The 17219-nt window shown below is 45.2% G+C and overlaps 1 protein-coding gene and 1 pseudogene across 1 annotated transcript in view; one reads left to right on the top strand and one right to left on the bottom strand.

Annotated features, from left to right (window-relative positions):
* Nucleotides 1–13284: 13284 nt before the first annotated feature.
* On the bottom strand, nt 13285–13403 carry LOC112475661 (annotated as a pseudogene).
* A 3434-nt stretch (nt 13404–16837) lies between these two features.
* Nucleotides 16838–17219, top strand: part of IL2RA (interleukin 2 receptor subunit alpha) — a 40403-nt gene continuing 40021 nt past the window's right edge. The window contains exon 1 of the mRNA XM_006906948.2: nt 16838–17109. Coding sequence (XP_006907010.1) covers nt 17046–17109 — 64 coding nt within the window. The 5' untranslated portion in view covers nt 16838–17045. The remainder of the gene's footprint in view (nt 17110–17219) is intronic.

Genomic DNA, 17219 nt, shown 5'->3' with positions numbered 1-17219 from the left:
GGGGAGAGAGGCGCGCCTGCGCATTGGCCGCTCGCCGCAGCGCCCCCTGCTGGCGGGAGGACCGTGCCGCGCCGCGCCGCGACCCCGCCGGCGTCCTCTCCTTCCGCCAAGAGGGGTCGCAGTGGCGCCAAGTTCGTGAAATTCCAGACTCTGGAGAGCTGGGCGGTGTGACCCCCGGATGCCGAGGAGGAGCAATGGTCCAGGAGAGAGGCGCGCCTGCGCATTGGCCGCTCGCCGCAGCGCCCCCTGCTGGCGGGAGGACCGTGCCGCGCCGCGCCGCGACCCCGCCGGCGTCCTCTCCTTCCGCCAAGAGGGGTCGCAGTGGCGCCAAGTTCGTGAAATTCCAGACTCTGGAGAGCTGGGCGGTGTGACCCCCGGATGCCGAGGAGGAGCAATGGTCCAAGGCTGAATGAGAACGAACCCAGCCCTTCGTTCTCGTTCATTCAGAATCATTCCTTATATGCGTGAGGCTGGAAATAAATCACCATAGTTGAGATGAATTGGGAAAACTGCTGCAAAAGACGTGGCAACGAACCCTGAATTAAGCGTACGTCTCAGGAAGCAGCATACGCGGAGGTCACGGTCACGTGAACGTTATCAAGCCTCACGATTTAAAAACGCTGGAACGGAATTTGGGAGGAAAAGAGAAAGTGGTGTTCTCTGTAAATGCGATTTTCCTATCTATCATTGAGGGTAAACATATTTCAAGCTGATAAATCAAATAGTAGAGATTTAAGTATCTGTCTTAGTACAGGGAAGCATACTAAGAAAGAATATAAGTAACTCAAATCTGGTGATTAAGAAAAGGAAGAAAAAGAAGAAAAGAAATATAGTAATGAGTCAATAGATAATCTAAAGAAATAGATGATTAAGGACATTATGTAACATTATCATGGTAACCCAAAACAAAAATTCAAATTTTTCAAATCATCGAAACACATACAATATAGTTGTCTACAATAAATCAAACTAAATCACACAGTGAAATATTTGAAAAAGTTACAAAACAGAAAGCATAGCAAAACGGTATAACAAAACTAAGATCAAACATTTCATACAAATAAATATAAGCAACCTAAACTTACCTATTTTAAAAAATACAACTTCAGAGCGGAGCAAAATCTATAACACATCTCTGTTGTATACACGAGAAAAATAGAGTGATTCTGAAAGTTTAAAGTTACAAGAATAGAAAAGCTATACCAGGAATATGAAAACATGAAGAAATTAGGGATCACAAACTTACTATTACACAGGGTTGACTTCACAGCAGAAAGTATTAAATGAGTTTAAGAAGGATATTTTATAATCATAACTGTTTGAATTTCACAAGGAAGAAAAATAGGAATATTTATGCAGTGAATAACCATTTCATTATTCATAGCAAACATTATGGGAGAAATAAAGAGAATGAATAGAAATCATTGGTATAGTCCTTGCCACATGAGAGGCACAAGAGGTAAACAAGGATAGAGAAGACTTAAAAATATAATTAACTTGGTAGATCTAATATATCAAACTCTGTACGCTGACACAGAGGTTACATTTTTTCAAGTGTCCTTGGAACATTCACAATTGGCCATATTTTAGGCCACAGAGAAAAATCTTAATTACAGTTCAATAAGTAGAACCATATGAATGATAACATCTGATCACATTCAATAAAACTGGAAATGACAAAACAAATAAAAAACACTCCTACTCCTTGGAAATCTTTAAATGCTTAAGTAACATTTGGATCTAAAAGGAAAACAGAAAAACAAAATAATACCTAAAAAAAGGTTCGAAAATTAAAATGACATATCAGAACCTATGAAATTTCACTAAAATAGCACTCAAAGAAAAACACATGGCTTTAAATGATTGTATTAATTAAAAAGTTAGAATAAACTAAATAAATTAAGCACCCATGTAAGAAGTTAGAAATAAAATGAAATAAACCTTTGAAAAGCAGAAGTCTGTAATTAATAACGATAAAAGCCTGCAATGATGGTGCATAAAATGGAAAAATAAGGAATTAAAAAAATAGGTCCAAGAGCCAATTCTTTGAAAATAAATAGTTGACCTATTAACTAAACAAGAACAAGGAGAGAAAGCACAAACATACAAAATATGGAATAAGGGGAATTAACTCCAGATGCAGAGGAAAGTAAAATTATCTTAAGAGGTGACTTTGTTTAGTTTTATCAAATAAGTTAGGAAATCTGGATAACATAATAATTTTTAGGAAAATGTAATTTCTCAAAATGGACTTCGGACGAGTTATCGAATTTAAACAAATCGACCGTCACAGGAGAAATGGAGAAGAAGAGCAAAGAGCTCTTTTCCCAAAGAGCAGCAGATCCAGATGTTTCCACAGAGGAATTCCACCCTTTAGGGCCAATGAATTCCGATGTGCTGTTCCAGAGCAAAGAAAAAGAAAGAACGCTTCAAATTTCTCGCGTGGAAATAGCACAGAAGTGACACCCAACAGATACAGCCCGAAGAAAACTGTAGGCCAACCTCACTTACGAATCTCAATCCAAAAGTCCTAAATGAAATGTTAGTACAGCATTAGGACAGAAATCCTCAGTCCTGGAATAAGGTTATTCCCAGAGCTGTGGGGATCCGTTCCCTTTTCCTACCCATGATGCGGGGAGAGGGGCTTGTGGCAGAAAGACAATGGGCTCGGGCCCGGAATGTGCAGGCTAAGTGTTTAGGCAGACTGAAAATGCAGTTAATGGAAAAGGAGAAAGTCATTCTCTAGATAGGAAATGTTCGTTGAACATTTCAGAAATAAAATGAGTTTACTGAGTGCCTCCGATAGTTTCTGGCTTTCTATCAAGCTGGGAAGCAGAAAGGGCCAGAAGAGCAAAGACAGAAGGTGTCTAGGCTGGGTGTCCCCAACCCTGATCAAAGCACAGGTGGGTGAGCAAAAGCCCTGACTCCGAGGCCCAGAGCCTTGGGGACTCTCTAAAGGGGAATCTGCTGTCTGTCAAGCCTCCCTCATCTGCTGGACGTCCCCGGTTTGCAGGCCGTTTACTGCCACTGCCTTCCTCTCTTTGTGGCTGGAGTTTCGTACATTTCCACATCATTAAGTCACACATTGACAGACAACGCTTTGGTTTACAGAGCATAGATGCGGTCACCGCCATTGTTTGGGAATTTTCTAGTTTAATTCTTAGGAGGAAACCCCTTTCCCCCTCATCTCCGAGTGCATTAGAAACACTATTCTTGCTTCTTCCCGTCAAAGGTCACTAATATTACTCTTATTTTACACACCGAGAATCTGAGGCTTCATGAGATGCAGGATTGCAACCCAGGCCGTGCAATTTGCAGGCAAGATAAACGAACTGTGAAGATTCAGATGAGGGACAAGACAGAGGCACAGGAAGGAGGCCAGTCCAGGCTGAACGGCAAACTTCCCTAGTGACACCTAGTGAAACAAGTTGTATGATTTCTCTCCAGTAGTGCTCAGCAGCCTGGAGGGAGGAGAGCAGAAAGTAGATGGTAGAATTAATCAAAAACTGGAAATGAGCATGGCGGATGTTCTCAGAAAAAGATAAAAGAGATGCTTAGGCTGGCAGGAAGTGGCTAGAAAGAACCACCATAGCATACAGGACGGACAGAGACTGGAGGAAGGCCAGGATGAGTGAAAATAAAAAAGTAGGTGGTACATTAGGAGGAAAACATGTTAGTTAAGATGATAGTTTGATCGCAATGATAATTTGATCAGAAATGATTATTCCCAGGGACTGCGTGTGTAGTGATACCTTCGACATACCGCGAAGGATGATTTTTGTTCATTTTTATATAACTCTAAGCAATTTTGTCCGTTAAAATTTTTTTCTTGTTTTTCCCCTCTACATTTTCTTCCTTTCTAAGTTATTCTTTACAGTTATTCTTGCTCTTTAATGTTTATTATAGCAAAAGTTTATAAACAAGCTAAATAGTCAATAATAAAAGCTTAGTGAAATTCATTTATGTAGGGTGACGATTTATACGGAAGGATGTCATTGTTGTTTTAGAAATATGTAAATACATACAGGAAAGGTATCTAAGGAATATTTGCAAATATGGTTTTCTCTGTATAGGTGGGATTATAGCAGTTCTGCATTTATATTTTTTGCTTATTTGTACTTTTTCCCAGTAAAAAAAAAAAATTTAAGTATGTAGAAATTTCTACATTTTTTAAAAAGTTTTCATTCATTTTCTACACATTGACGTCTGTTCTGCTTATTTGACAAGATTTTCCATATATTTCGAACTGTTTTGGTCGAAAGCTAATCCTTTCAATAAGAAATGTACTTCTTTGAAAACATAATTGTGCATGTTTTATGATTTCGATGTGGATTTTTTTTTTGATGCCGAGTTTACATACGCACATACCTAAAATGGCCATAAATTTACCAAATGTTTTTACCCCTTTCCAGGAGTGACGTTCCCACTGCGGAAGCGGCTCCACGTGCGAGTGACATCTCCGTGGGGGTCCATTATCTTTTCCATCCTGTCGTTGGGCACCATCCCCAGAGTGCATGGGCGGAAGCGAGCCTTGATCCAGAACTTTGATTGTGAGTACAGCTTTGACTGACACCCTTAATGTGGTCCTCAGGGTGTGATCAGGTCATCAAAGCTTACGTGGCAGGATCGGGAAATGAGTTTATGTGTGATCAGAGGGTTTCGAGGGATTAGTAACACTTTCAGGTCGCACAGGTCTCCCCCCGTGGAGCAAAAGCTTGCATAGAATAGTGCAGACAGCTAGGCACAGAGATAAAACATTCACAGAACGGCGGAGGACAACTGGCACCACCCAAGGGCTGGGAATCTTCACATAAATCATCTCATTTATCCCTAAACAGCCAACGACGCTGGTGGTATTATGGACAGGAAACCGAGGCTCAGAGAGGTCAAGAAATTTGCTGCAGGTATACGATGAGCAAATGGCTGAACCGTGATGAGAAGCCAGGTCTGCCTGCCTGTCTGAAGTCAGTGCGCTTATTATATGAGCATGAAGCTGCCTCCCAATGAGAGAGCAATTGAAGTAGCCAAGCAGGAGAGGGACGCCTGCCCCAGGTGCCAGACCTGGTGCACCACAGCTTACGGCACTCTGCCATTTCGTCTCCACACTGCCACTCAGACAAATGAGGCCATTTATCCAGCACTCTGTACCAGGCTCTGGGCCGAGCGATTTACACACATTATCTGATTTAGTCTTCATTAGAGCCCTGTAAGGGAGCTATCATCATCCCCGTTTACAGATGAAGGAATGGTGATTTAGAGAAATTATTTGCTAAATGAATTCCTAACTTCCTGAACCCAGAGCTTCCCAAGCCCAAAACCTGTTCTCTGAAACCCAACACCTTATTCCACTAACGAAACAGGAGCAGAGCCTAAGCGCCCTGGGACCCGCCATATCTGTAAGGTGAAAAATATTTTTAAGTCTGAGGCAGCGTTTTATCTCTCACACTTCAGTAGGGCTTAACATCCTTGGATGCTGCCTTAGATTTTATTGCGTTTCATCCTGGAATTTCTGAACCCAGTTTCTTAGAAACTTGTCCAAGATCGGGATTATAGTTCGGAAAGGTAAGACGTTGAACGCCAAAGCCAAGGCTACCACCTCCGACCATCATCTCACTGAGAGAAATGCAGGAACCTGATGGCTTTGCCCCCTGCATCTCTCACCTCTGTCTTCTGGGTCGCCCGCTGGCAGCAGCCTGCTCGCTGGTCCTAGGAAGCTGAGCTCTTTCGCTCCCCAAGAAAGCACTTCCCCCAGAGAGCTCCGTGTCACGTTCCCTCACTTCACCCAGGCCTCTGGCCGAGTGTCACCTTCTCACGGGAGCTTTTCTTGACCTCTCCCCCTAAAAAAAGCATCCTCTGCACCCCATCCCTGTCACGCTTTGCTTACCTGCATTATTTTTCTTTGTGACACCGCCATGGGACATTACACTACATATTCATTTATTTATTTGCTCATTGTCAGTCTGCCGCACCAGAACTTAAGCATCATAATAATAGCAAGGATTTTTGTCTGTTTCGTTCTCAGTATAATGCCCGAGCAATGTGCCTGGCACACAGTAGGTACTCAATAAATAGTAGCAGTAACGAAGCGCCAAAAAGGAGCTCAGTCGAAAAGGAATAATTCCATTCTTTGTATGAAATAGACAGACAAGTCACCAACATGGGGAAATATGGGTAATGAGAGGAGAGAGATGAGTTTTTCAGAAAAAGACAGATAAGTGAGAAAATTAGATATTAGTCTTATCGTTACCATGGTTGAAATTAACCTAACCTCAACAGATCTCAATCTCTTCAGTTATCAGACAAGAAACAGAATATTTCATAGTAGTTCAGATAGGAAAAAAAATGAAGTAACTGAAACAAAAAGTTTTGAACTTCTCAGAAAAACTAAATTTCATCACTTCAAGGTATTGTTAATACCCCATCTGGCCATGACTGATGATGAAACAAATACTTGGATTCCATGAATTTAACCACTTGCTAATGTCACTTCTAGGTTCTCCAGACAGGCTCCTTTGTTCTATTTTAATCCTCCAGGTGTCACATAAAAAAAACAGTTTCCCTATTAGGATATATTCTTCTGGCCCCATTACCCAGAAATTCCCTGTTGTATTTCTGTTTGTTTGTTTGTTTTTATTTTATTTTATTTTATTTTGTTTCATTTTGTTTTCTCAAGCTCCGTGTTTGTTTGTTTGTTTGTTTGTTTTTATTTTGTTTCATTTTGTTTTCTCAAGCTCCAAAACTAGAAATTGTTGGAAAGAATTGTGGGGGAAAGAACCATGAGCTTTTATAGAGGGGCAAAGTGGCCCCAAATCTAAGTAAGCAGCACACGATCCTCCTCCCTCCACCCCCTCCCTTGGGTCACACACTCAGAAGACAGGGCCGCCCAGCTCAGCTTACGGAGGCCCGTCTGATCTTAAGGACAGGCAAGTCCAGAGCCAAAGCGAACCCCACGCTCTGCTCCCGAGAGAAAGAAACTGACATCAGCTGGCTAATCGCGCCCAGTTCTCTGGGTTCACGGTTGAGGACACTGAACTCCTGCCTAAGAAACTGAAGATGTGAGTACAATCGAACCTTTTGTAATAGGTCACGTACTTGTGGACTCAGATACGCCACGACCGAATGATGCTCCTCAAACCGATGCCGTGAAGGAAGAGCCTGGTGAAAACCGGCTGAGGCAGATACCATGCTAATCTTGTTGCCCAAAACCAGAGCTCTAAAAAGAGTCTCCACGTAGTCATGCCTTCGACACATACTTACTGAGCCCTGTTATGTGCAAGGTACTGCACTGGGCCCTGGGAATAAAAGGGTGACTTAGAGGCACTTCCAGCCTCTAAATGCAGGTAGAGTCTAGTTAGAACGATCAGCCACGTCTCCGGAGACCTATAACACAGTTATACATTTGAAAACGCCACAAGCGATGGAATAGCGGTGTTGTTTAAGAGGTAGACAGGCCTGGGGGTCTAGAAAGGACATCACCCCCAGGTGACTGTGTGAGCGTGGGCATTACTCAATCACGATGACGTTCAGCGTCCTCACCTCTAAATTGCAACAGTCCCCTGACCTCATCCAGAGGCTGTGGCAAGTCACTGAGATAGTGCATGTGACTACTCAGCACGGTGCCTGCCATGCAGTGTGTGTCTAATCAACGCCGGTGACTATTATCGATATTACTGACAGGCAGAGAAGTCATTTCCACACAGAGGGACAAGGCGAGGTTCCCTTTAGGGGGTGGCACTAGAGCTGGACCTTAGAGCATGTTAGATTTGGGCTGATGGATTTGGCAGAGACGGCCAAGAAAGAAGGAGGTCACAGTGGGGGCTTAGTGGGTGGCTGATAATTGTGGGGGGTGGTGGTTTTTCTGCAGCAAAGACGGCATGAAGGATGATAGTAGAGAACTCATGTTGAAGAGACGGGCGAGGGCCCAGGACGAAGGACCTTGGACGCCAGGCTAAGGAACCCGGGCTTAACTTCGCAGACGTTGTTAAGAGTCTAAGTTTTGGGTGAGGGAAGGGGGAAAAAATGACATTTTCCTCTCCCAGTATTTTACAACCATGGTGACGTGCAACAGACAAATGGGTCCCTGGGAACGAGACGTGTGATGAGGGGAGTTGATTCATAGTGGAGCTTGGTTTCCCACAGTGCCCCGTGCCCCATCGAGTAAAACCTGGTGGAAATTACAAACTGTAGAACTTCAGCCCAGAGTCACGACAACAGGATGCACCTGTAGATTTCGCAGAATTTACAGCGGCATTCTCTCAGCGCCGGTTTGAGAGAAATAAGACTGTTTGCGTGGCACCGACTGGGCCAAAAGCTGAAGTATTATTACCCATTTCTCAGCGGTGGAAGGCATCGATCCCGGCGGATTCCGTTCACCCCCCCAACCCCCACCACAAACGTACTGAGGAGCTCCACGCCCCAGCTTCTCCTCACTGGTCGACTTGCTGTGAGGGGGATTAGCCATCTGACAGATGGAGTTCAGTTAGCCGGGGGCTCTCCGGCTCCTCAGCCCCTGTAATTAGATTGTGGGCTCTTTGAGAGCAGGAGCTGTTTTTGTCTTTGCTTCTCCAGGCCCTGGGCCGAAAGCCTTACTCCTGGATTCTTAACCTGACCCCGTCGAACTGAATTATAGTGAAGGATGCACCCAAGGGTGCGTGAACTGTGCAAAAAAATAAAATAAAATAAACTATGTGACTTTAAATAAAGATTTCAGGCCGTATCTAAATGATAACCGTCTGGAAGGCCTGGGACGCCACAGGCCTGAGATGACAAAAACTTCCATGATGGCAATCACAGGCTGGTTGCCATGGCGCCGTCGTCCCAGGAGGCAAAGAGTTCTCTTCTCTTCGGAAGTGAGTTCGAAACCACGGCTCTGCACTTCGCTCTGCTAGAAGAAGGGGATGAGGGATGAGAGCGAAGGCTGCGTTAGTGGGGGCCCCCGGGGAAGGCGGAGCGGGGCTGGTGTCTAAAGGACCCCCACAGGAGCCGGCAGCCACGTCCCTTGTCCACGGCCCATCTCTGAGCGTCCTCAGAGCCGGCGCACATCTTAATTTCTTAGCTTCTCCCCCATATCCCAGCATAATGCTTTAACTGCAGGTGTTCAGTCAACGTTTGTCGATGGATCACCGGCCAGAAGTGAAATCGTCTCGTTAGAGTTTCGCCTTTCCCTTCCTTCGACTTCCCTGGTCAAGATGCTAGTAAACAATGAAACGGTCAAAAGGACAGAAAAGAGAGAAATCCTGCGATGCCTCAGCTAAACGGGACCCCCCTGGACCCCAGCTCGCGGGGAAAGCTGTGCTCGGCATTTCAACACTTCCTCGAAGCCGATTCGGCTGCAGACTTCACGAACGAAAAGGGGGAATTTCAGTCAAGATTTTTGTGGAACGTCGTGGGGGTGGGAAAGGGTTAACATTGCAAAGCAAATTGCGAACTGTTCTCTGCCAACGATTTTTTAAAATCCCTTTTAAGGTCTCTATTATTTCTCCAAAGTTTCCCCTAATTTTTTTACTCTATCCTAACCTCTTCTCTGCCTCTCTCTCTCTCTCTCTCTCTCTCTCTCTCTCTCTCTCTCGTCTACTTCTCCATCGGCCATCCACTGTTTCTTTCTTTCTATAAAGCAACCTTCCTCTCTCTCGGCATCTCTACTGTGCATACTCATGCCCTCCCTATCAACCACACCTTGAAGAACTGGTGGGTTAATACCTGAAAACGGTAATGAGTGGATTCCGTAGAGAGCTCATCTTAGCAATCTTCAGTCTCCGGTCCGACATCATCCTCCTCGAGGATGGGGAGTCCGCAAGCTGTGGTGCCCCATCCCCTAGCGCGACTCACCAGCTCTCGCTGAGTTCATTTTTTTCCTTATCTTGCTTCCTTATTCCATCCTTTCTCTTTACTTTTTCTTTCTTTATTCAATCGTCATGATCCATGTCTCTCGTCTTCCTTTCATGGGAGAATCGGTGCCGCTTGGGACCGGAGGCGTATCGAGATGACAGCCGTCACGCAGCAGTGACGGATGAAGAGAAAGTGTGAACGATGGTGATTGATTTCTCGACACCTTCTCCTCTTGCACCTGCTGCTCCTTGACCCCCGTCCCCTACTGAGACTCTGATAAGTAGAAACGGTTTCCGTCCCAAGCTGACTGTTCATCAGCGGGGTGTGGGGAGAGATTGGGGAACCAAAGTTTAGGATAGCCTGGATGATAAATGCAAAAGTTAAAGCGTCTGTCTTCCAGGGCCATCCGATACAGTGGAGATGAGGGAAGAACCAAGGGTGACCAGCTAACTCCCATCCGTCAGTGGTACCGCCCCCCTGCCACTCACCTGGCCTCAGCCTCCTGTGCCTGGACTTAACCACCTGCCATCGCCTCTCATCTCCCCCTGCTGGTCTCTTCATTCCGATTGAAGTCTAGCATCTTCACCGGGGAGCGTTCAGGGAAAGGAAAAGATGAAACTCAAATCGGTGAATTTTACCTCTGCCAAAGCTCACAAACTCCATTCTCTGTAGAACGGGTATTAAAACCTGCATTTCTCCTTTGCAAGATAGGCTGGCATCAGCCCTCCTTGCCATCCCAACCCGCCTCATTCAGGTCCTTCTTGTTTCATGCCTGGAGAGCATCTTAGCATCTCTAAGTGTGTAATCTCCCCTGACCTTTACTCTTTCCTACTCACTGCGCCAGCTCGGGCTAATTAGGATGTCGGTCGATTGTGCGCCACCCCTGTTTAGACATCTTCAGTGGCTCAAGTCCAAACTTCTTATTCTGCCCCTCGAGGTCCAACTCACTCTAAATCCACTGCCTGTCTACACAACTCCAGTTCTGGTGGACCATGGACCATGCCTTGCTGCCTCTGTATCCACCCACCAAGGCTACACCCACCCGGTATCTTCTCCCTTCCAGAATTTCTATCGTTCTCCTTATAATAATTATTAGTGTTTGTCAACTTTTACTCTTAGAAAATTGTCTCAAGCCAAAGGTAAGGCAGCTTAGGTTAGAAATTTCTCTGTCTGATGTAAGTAAGGAACAGTTTCTTCTGAGAAGTAGCAAGCATTTCTGATAATAACGGTTGAACTATTTCCTGATAAACTTAGATTCAGCTTGCACAGCTGACCATCTGCCCTGCGAGGAACTCAGTTACCTTCTACAAAACATTCATTTCTTGAACCTAATCTATCAATGTTATCTAGCTACCTTTCTTCTTAAGAAAAATATGTATCTACCAGGAAAGATATCTTTGAACAGGTCTTATTGGAAAGTACCTTCTTGTTTGAAACAAAACTTTGACATGTGCTCACAAAGAATTTGTCTGAAATTGCTCCAATACATGCTAGTTATATTTTTATGCATATGCATCCTAACAAATAGCAGCTGGACACCCACATGTGTTATGTGCTGTGTTAGGTGACATGAGTTTAAAGATATGTTGGGTATAGGCCCGTCTTCTAGAGCAGGGGTCCTCAACCCCCGAGCCATGGACCACTACCGGCCCTGGCCTGTTAGGAACTGAGCCGCACAGCAGGAAGTGAATGGCAGGCGAGTGAGCGAAACTTCATCTGTATTTGCAGCCGCTCCCCAGCGCCAGCATCACCGCCTCAGCTGCACCTCAGATCATCAGGCGTTAGGTTCTCACAGGAGCGCGGGTCCCTGGTGCCACAAAGGTTGGGGACCACCGCTCTCTGGAGCCCACAGTTTGGCATGGAGATGCTTAATCTGTGGTCTTCAGACGCTTGGAGTTCAAAGCACCCATGACTTTTCTGAAACAGCCTTCCAGCTCACTGGGTATGTGCTGATGCACATTTTTCTTTTTCCAAGGAAAGAAACTGCAGATTCCATCAGATCCTCAAAAGGGTTCTTAGCCCCCCAAAAGGTTACCCACCAGACCGGAGGGAGGAAAGGCGCATAAACGGCAAATTACGGCGCCGTGTGGCAAGTACTCTGAAGGAGTGAGGACAAAGGGTTAGAAAAGGCCACCTGGAGGAAGTGACAGGCAAGTGTCTTTCTGTGTCAGCTGTGAATTCATTAAGGGCACCAGGTTTAATAAACATATACGTATACACACATGAGCACACGCGTAGCTTCAGTAGGAGATTACATACAACTCAGGGCAAAATGAATCCACTTTCTTCCCCTTTCCCTCCATCCTGCTCTGCATAGTGCAGTGAAACATCAACTCTAAAGATCAAGGTCAATGAAGACTGGGCGCTAAGACCGAAAGTTCAGCTCGGTGCGAACTGCAAAAGTCAGCTAAGTCATTTGTTCTACATCTGTCCACCTTAGTGCCAGGAGTCGGCCCTCTGGTCTGGTCTGAAAAATTGTGTGGGCTTTATGATATGGTATTTAAAATTTTTTATTGATGTGAATTTACATATTTTATAATTACAACCAATTAAATACTTAAAGGTATTTGTTCTGCTGCTTTTCTTGTGGCCCTAGGTGTCGCTTAGCTTCTTGAACGTTAGGCAATATCTTGGTTTGAATATCAAGTTGATGTTTATGTGAAACTTAAAAATAATATCAGGAAGAAACCTTGAATAACATGTCATACGATTGAATCATTTGGCTAGATTTTTTGCTTCAAGCAAAATGGTAAAACATTTTTGATTAAAAGCTCACGAAAAGCTGTTGTTGTTGTTGTTGTTTCCATTAAGGATGCATCGGACTGAAGCTATTATGTTATTATAGCCATTCTTGTGTGATCTGAGCATCGCTGAGCCATTCCCCAGCACGCCTGCTGCCCCGTGGGAAATCACTGATGTGGGCCCACGTGAAGTTTGATCTATATTGAGACCAGTTATATTAGTTAGGGTAAGCTAAGCCGCTGTAACAAAAGATCCTACGGTAATGTGATTTACTGTACAGAAAAGTTGGCTGCGTTCTTACCTGGCAATTTGAGGTACAAGTTCTGGCTCACAGGTAGCTGTGCCCCAGGCATTCAGGAACCCAGGTGGAGCACAGAGCTGCCATCTCCAACAAGCAGCTTCCAGGATGCTCCGGTTACAGTGCCCCAGCTGGCGGGAAAGAAGAAAGGCCAGCGGTCTCTGTCACATAACTAGGGTTTTCCTTTCTTCGTGTTTATGGTATTACAGTTTAATGCATGCCCAACATTTATATCACACAATTTTTTTTTTTTTTAGGCGAGACAACGCTCTCTTCGTGTTTATGGTATTACAGTTTAATGCATGCCTAACATTTATATCACACAATTTTTTTTTTAGGCGAGACAACACTCGGTTGACTTCACAGATTGCAAGGAACTTGTCAGCTTACAATCCCTTATTTTTTAATATTTTTTATGCCTACGGGGCCTGGTTTTCCTAGGTGGTCTCCCATCCAAGTACTAACCAGGTCCGACCCTGCTTAGTTTCTGAGATCAGACGGGATCGGGCTTGTTCAGGGTGGCCTGGCCACAGCACACAATTTTCAAAGGTGGCTTCTGATATGGGGCTCTGACTCAGCAATACTACTCATAAAAAGTATAGTTATTTGATTAAAAAGTCACTATTTTTGTTTTAATGATTCGTATGTCATTTTTAGTAATAAAAATGTAAAATAAGATATTTAATCTATTTTGCTAATATTTTATTACTTTGTTACTAATGAAATAAAAGAGATTTAACTCTTCTAATTATTATGAGAAGGCATTTAAAGAAGTTCTATTGTAAAGCAAAAAGACTCATGATTCAAATTTTCATTATTTTATACAGTGATGAATTAATCTGTGAGATTAATTTTTGCTGTCTAATCCAAGTATACCTTATGAGTCCTGGATAATATTTCTTTGATTCTCAAAACTTTTGTAAATAAATATCATTAAATTTAATTTTGCTTTAACTTCATAGAAGAAAAAGAAACTGATATAAAATGGAAGGTATTAGTGAACGTTAGGTGATTATTACTTTCTGACAAGAAATATTAATTCCTAAGATGCTTTACAGTTTAAAGAAATATGAAGCACTTTAAAAGCTTGGAGGCCATGGCGGACTTGTTCGCTTCTTCGTTACGTCTGTGCTCACTCTCCACGGTGGTCTGGATTTCACATTTTGGCCACATTGTCCCTTTACTGCCTTCCTCTTGAACAGTGGACACGAGCCTTCCTCTTCCTCCATTTCTGAAAGCTTTCAGGCGGAGCAAAGCAAGGGAGGCAGCTGTGGTGTCCGGGGGAAGGTGACATAGTAGCCCAGAGTGGGAGTGTCACAGCCCCAAGTGGGTGAGCAGGTGTCTCCATGGGGAGACTGTCCAGAATCGGGAGTCAGGATCCAAGCAGAGTGGAACAGGGGTCCCCACATGGAGCAGCCTGGTGGGGGATATCAGAGTCTGGTCAGGATGACAGGGGGGTCGACAACGACCCGCAGACAGGAGAGCGCTATCTGAGCCCAAGTGCAGGGGGAGCGAGTTCACGCACGCCGCTGGTGACACAGGCTCCAGAACCACGCAAGGGGAGGAGGCTGTCCCCAAGGGGAATGGCCCCACACGGGCTTGCAGCACCCGAGCAGGGTCAGAAGGACATCCACGGGGGCATGGGGGCAGCCTGGCGAGGGGTGTCAGAGCCTGGCCAGGGTGAGGAGGCCATTCCCTCACAGCTGGCGTTGGCTCAGAACAGGAACTCACAGTCCGGGCAGAGAGCAGTGGGAAAAGCGGTGGTGTCAGAGACGAGAGACGAGAGACATACAAGGGGACTCACTGGAAAGTAAATGGACTAGGGATAATGGCCATCAAATGTCCCGCAGCCAGAGAAGGGAATTACAAACGTGGAAAAGGGAAGAACTAGAATTCTACCCTGTGCTGTTAGGTCGGGATTGGGATGTGAGGTGTATCTGTGTGAACTCACCGTTTTCGATATGTGTAGATGGATGTAGAAATAGATGTGGATATAAAGGGGTGTGTGTGCGTGCGTGTGTGTGCGTGTACGTGCGTGTGCATGTGCGTGCGTGTGTATGCACCTGTGTGCATGTGCGTGTGTGTGTGCGCGCGTGTGTGCTCTGTCCACTGGGAGAGCTTGAGAGTTGTGCCGCCTCAATAGCAATGAGCATATCTTGGCTTCTAAGGACTATTTTCCTCTAAAGGAACTGGAGCTCCTTGGATAAATGGCCGACTCCAGGGACTAGACCAAAAAAAGCATAAGATGAGACAGAAAAATCGTTTTATGCCCCCAAAGCAAGCAAGTACTCGAAGAATGATGAGGACATATCAAAGGGACACAGAGCCAGCTTGAATGGATTCCCAATGGACTAACGGGAGACAAGTGAGAGCAATAAATGACGTGATAGATTATAACTCATTGCATAATAAAATGGAAAATCATGAGTCCGTCTAGATATAAGTAAATGAATCATTTGAAAGTTCGATGTGTGATGAGATATTAACATCACACCACAAAATATTTGTTCCAAAGAGGAAAACAGTGACTTTAAAGGCGGGGCTGGGGGGTGCGCCTAGAAGACACCTCTTTAATCAGACGATCAACGTCATCAGTAACAGGCTGAACGGGAGCGATGATGAGAACACAGCAGCACTTCCGGGTTTTTCCTGCCAAAGATGCGACACCTGAATCTAATCACGAAGAAACAAGAAAGAAGTCAAACTGAGGGATAATCTACAAAATAACTCGCCTGCAGCCCTCAAAAGCGTCAGGTCACGAAATCAAGAAAAGACAAAGGATATCACATCGGCAACGACTCACAGATGGTTGAGGGGAGAAAAGTTCTTTGTATTATACTTCCGATTTTTCGGTACATTTGTTTCAAAAGCATACAGGTAAATAACTAGAGCTGGCAAAAATCTCCGGCTTTCTATGGGGACGAGCGACGAACAGGAACTGCTGTACTCCAGACGGTTGAAAATGTTTCCAGCCATACGGTTAGGCTTGCTCTGGAATCTTAAAAGATAATCTTGTCACAGTTTGATAAGTATCCCACTCTGAGAAAGAGATGAGTTTGCCGTTTTTCTCTGCAAACTCTGGTACTTGGCCTCCTGGTTCGTTAGCGGAATTCCAAGGCTCGTGTCAGAGGTGGTTGTCTCGCTGACAGAAAGTCACAGGTAGAGAGAATACGTATTGGAACCACTGGCCGCCCACGTGGTCTTCCTTTGTTAATATCCTTGCTTTCATTCTAATATTTTAAAAATCGTATTTTACTCTAACAAGACGATCGCTAACAGACATAATTTCTAAGTAGCAAAACAGAGTCACCCACTTCATGAGAATCAGAGGTAGCTCTGACAATAAAAGAATTTAAAAGTTGAAAACCAAAGCCCACTTTTCGTAGGCTCTTTTAAGAGAAAGACAAATCTGGAGGCAAAATATCTTATAAAATGACAACTCACATTTGGAAACCCGAGACGTCCTGGCGAAATGTCTACGGTCAACAGCAGTTATGCACCTTGGGAGATTATTCATGAATTCTGAGTCTGGGCCAGTCTGCTGCTTCCCCTTCAAATATCTGAACGTCGGAGCCCCCGTCCCGATGCCCACTAGACTTTTTCAAAGGATCGGTGGTCAGACAGCTTTAGAAAGTTTCTAAGGCTGCCCCCACCCCCCATCCCTGGCATGGCTGTGCTCCCGTCCCATGTGGCAGCTTCTGCCCCTCAGGGAGCTGTCCGTTTGGGGGAGTCCCCTGACTTCGCAGTGACGTACGTGTCTGAGACGCTCGCTATCTGCGACCACTGCCAAGAACTGCTTGCTCACCTTTCAACGGCGGGGGAATCCCCCTTTTTCTGTTCTGAGTGAAGCTGCAGAAAGGACACGTCAACGAAGCCCGATCCTTCTCACCAACCCCAGCCCACACCTCCCAGAAAAAAGCCTGGTTAAAACCGCTTCCTGTAGTTGAGACGAAGCAGAGACGGCCAGGCACAAGTTCCTGGCTGAGCAGAGGACAACTGCCGTCGGTGACAGAGATGACGGGGGCAGCGGGGACGGCGGCCCGCAGGGATTGACTCTTTCATTCCCCGCCTCCCAGCACGATGCTGACGGGAGGCTGACAGGAAACCCAGCCTTCTGCAGAGCAAGGCCTTATCTTCGCTGCCCCAAAGGACACAGCCTATCCCACGAGCCGGGAAGATGGAACCAGGCTTACTGATGTGGAGATTCCTCACACTCATTCTGGTAACAGAAGGCGTGACAGGTAAGGGGTCACGGGTGCCCTCGGGACCCTGGGAAGGCTAATGGATGTCGCTTCTCCCCAGCTGCAGAATCACAGAGGGCGCCTAAGTAGAAGGTGTAGGGCAAGGGGTT

The sequence above is a fragment of the Pteropus alecto genome, unplaced genomic scaffold (genome assembly GCF_000325575.1).
Source record: "Pteropus alecto unplaced genomic scaffold, ASM32557v1 scaffold11, whole genome shotgun sequence".
Lineage (NCBI taxonomy): Eukaryota > Metazoa > Chordata > Mammalia > Chiroptera > Pteropodidae > Pteropus > Pteropus alecto.
This window is presented reverse-complemented; position numbering and strand designations above follow the sequence as displayed.